The sequence below is a fragment of the Bipolaris victoriae genome (genome assembly GCF_000527765.1).
Source record: "Bipolaris victoriae FI3 unplaced genomic scaffold scaffold_400, whole genome shotgun sequence".
NCBI lineage: Eukaryota > Fungi > Ascomycota > Dothideomycetes > Pleosporales > Pleosporaceae > Bipolaris > Bipolaris victoriae.
In genome coordinates this window covers 1-2,313 of record NW_014574992.1, presented here as the reverse complement: position 1 = coordinate 2,313, position 2,313 = coordinate 1, and the positions used below count along the sequence as shown (strand labels likewise).

Sequence of the window (2,313 nt, the reverse complement as noted above, 5' to 3'; positions counted from 1 at the left end):
AAAAAAAAACTAGGAGAAGGTTGTTTTTTAGTTAGCATCAAAGCTTCTAAAACGACCTCTTTGAAGAAGGCTGTACAATTAAAATTTAAAATATGTCAACATAAACGTGATGAACAATTATTGATAAATATAGTCGACTTCTTAGGTTTCGGACGTATTTATAAAGTTAATGAGGCGGGTATTGAAATCTTAGTTACCAAGTTTACGGATATAATTAATCTTCTTGCACTATTTAAAGAGTATCCTTTACAAGGAGCTAAATCCAAAGATTGGTTGGATTTTTGCACAATAGTTGAATTGATGCAGAATAAGGCTCATTTAAGTGCATCTGGTTTAGATCAAATATGTAAAATCAAAGCTGGCATGAATACAGGTAGAGAATTACTTTAATAAATTTTCCCTCTATTTGCTTATAGTAAGACAATATTTAGTAGGGTGGGTGGGAAAGGTAACTAATCTTGTTTATTGTTGGTATCGGTATAATTTTAGGAGACGGATTCTTAGATAGAGTTAAACCTAGTCATAATACAAGACTACGTATAGAGCAATCATATCCTGAAAAGGAGAGATATTTAAGAAGTTTATATGAATTATTTGAACCCATTACTACTATGAGTCCTACAATTTTAACAAGGAAAGATAAACGTAGCGGTACTACGACTCAATCTCTTTATTTTAGGACTTTAGCTATGCCTTGTTTAAATCATTATTATGATTTATTTTACAAGGAAAGAGTTAAAGTTATACCTAGAAACTTGAGTACGTTATTAACAGCTAGAGGGTTAGCTTACTGAATCATGGACGATGGGGGTAAATCAGTATATAACCAAACTATGTTGCACACTAGATCTTTTATGCTTGAAGAGGTTAAATATCTTCAATCTGTTTTATCTGAAAACTTTGGTTTAGTTACCAGATTAGAAGAAAAGAAAAAAGATAAGTGAGTTATATATATCCCTGTAAGACAAGTGACTAAACTTAAAGATATTGTAGGGCCTTATATGAACGAGAGTATGTTATATAAGATATAAAAATAAATATTATTTATGATAATTTTCCATAGTTAGTGATATTATATTTAGAAAATCAAAATAGTTTCATAAAACATGAAACCTGTATTATACAGGAGAATAAATAGACTAAAATTCTTAAGATAAAAATTGGAATTTTAGTGTCACTAGCTACATCATTGAAAACGATCAAAGAGATTTTAAATAAATTTAAAAGATCGTCGGTTATATTTTGGATCGCTATCGACTAGTACAATGATGGGTACCTGAAATGGTGCTTAATGAATAGTCAGAATCTTTATATATAATATACTAGGGCTTTAAGTAAATCCTAATAGGTTTTAAAGTACAGGAGTTAATAAATTGATTATTTAGATATCAATTTACGTAACTTAAGATTTGGTTGGGGTTTGTTCATATCTTTTAGTATGTTTCTGATTTACTAGAATAGCAGCAAATCAAAGTTCTCTTTCAGCCTTTTTAACTAACAGAGTAGGTGACTGTTTTTTAACTATAGGTATGTTTGCGATTTTATGAGCGTTTGGTAAGACAGAAAAAAGTAAAGTTTCTAAATGTGAGAATAGTTATGGTTGCGTTCCTAAAAAGAATAGATCTATTTATCACCATTCAATAAGAAAATATTCTACAAGTAAAGTATCAAGTAATTATTCAGTTGGACCCTACTTAGCTGGATTAATAGAAGGAGATGGGTACATTGGTGTTCAGAACCCAGACTCTAAAACTAATGTGACTTATAGACCAAAAATTCTTATTGCTTTTAATATTAATGATAAACCTTTAGCTGAAAAATTATCTGCTGAATTAGAAGTAGGTAAAGTTATTAATAGAGAAAAAGCAGGTCATGTCATATTACAAATTTTAGCTAAAGAAGAAGTTTTAAAGATAATTCACTTAATAAATGGATACATGCGTACACCAAAAATAGAAGCTTTGCATAGAGCTATTTGTTGAATAAATGAAAAAGATAGTACTACTATACCTTGTCTAGGTTTAGATTTATCCTCTTTAGATAGTAATAGTTGATTGGCAGGGTTTACAGACGCTGACGGTAATTTTGCTATAACAGTATATGATAGAAAGAAAAATGGAGTCTTTTTAAGAACAAGTGTTCAACCTTTTTTTCGTATAGAAGTTAAACAAAATTATTCTAGGGAAGTTGCTGAAAATAATGGAGGTGCTAGTTATTTTAATATTTTAACTAAAATATCTGCCTTTTTTACTGTTAATCTCTATACTAGAACTCGAGAAAGAGAAGATAAAGTCTTTTATTCTTTTATGGCGG

The 2,313-nt window shown here is 29.5% G+C and overlaps 2 protein-coding genes across 2 annotated transcripts; one reads left to right on the top strand and one right to left on the bottom strand.

Moving 5' to 3' along the window:
* Positions 1-36: 36 nt before the first annotated feature.
* COCVIDRAFT_116995 (hypothetical protein) lies at positions 37-390 on the top strand (the record flags this gene model as incomplete). The annotated part of the gene is made up of 1 exon (XM_014694506.1): positions 37-390. A coding segment is annotated over one exon (354 nt), but the record flags the coding sequence as incomplete, so codon positions are not given.
* A 1,528-nt stretch (positions 391-1,918) lies between these two features.
* COCVIDRAFT_116994 (hypothetical protein) lies at positions 1,919-2,086 on the bottom strand (the record flags this gene model as incomplete). The annotated part of the gene is made up of 1 exon (XM_014694505.1): positions 1,919-2,086. A coding segment is annotated over one exon (168 nt), but the record flags the coding sequence as incomplete, so codon positions are not given.
* Positions 2,087-2,313: the final 227 nt, after the last annotated feature.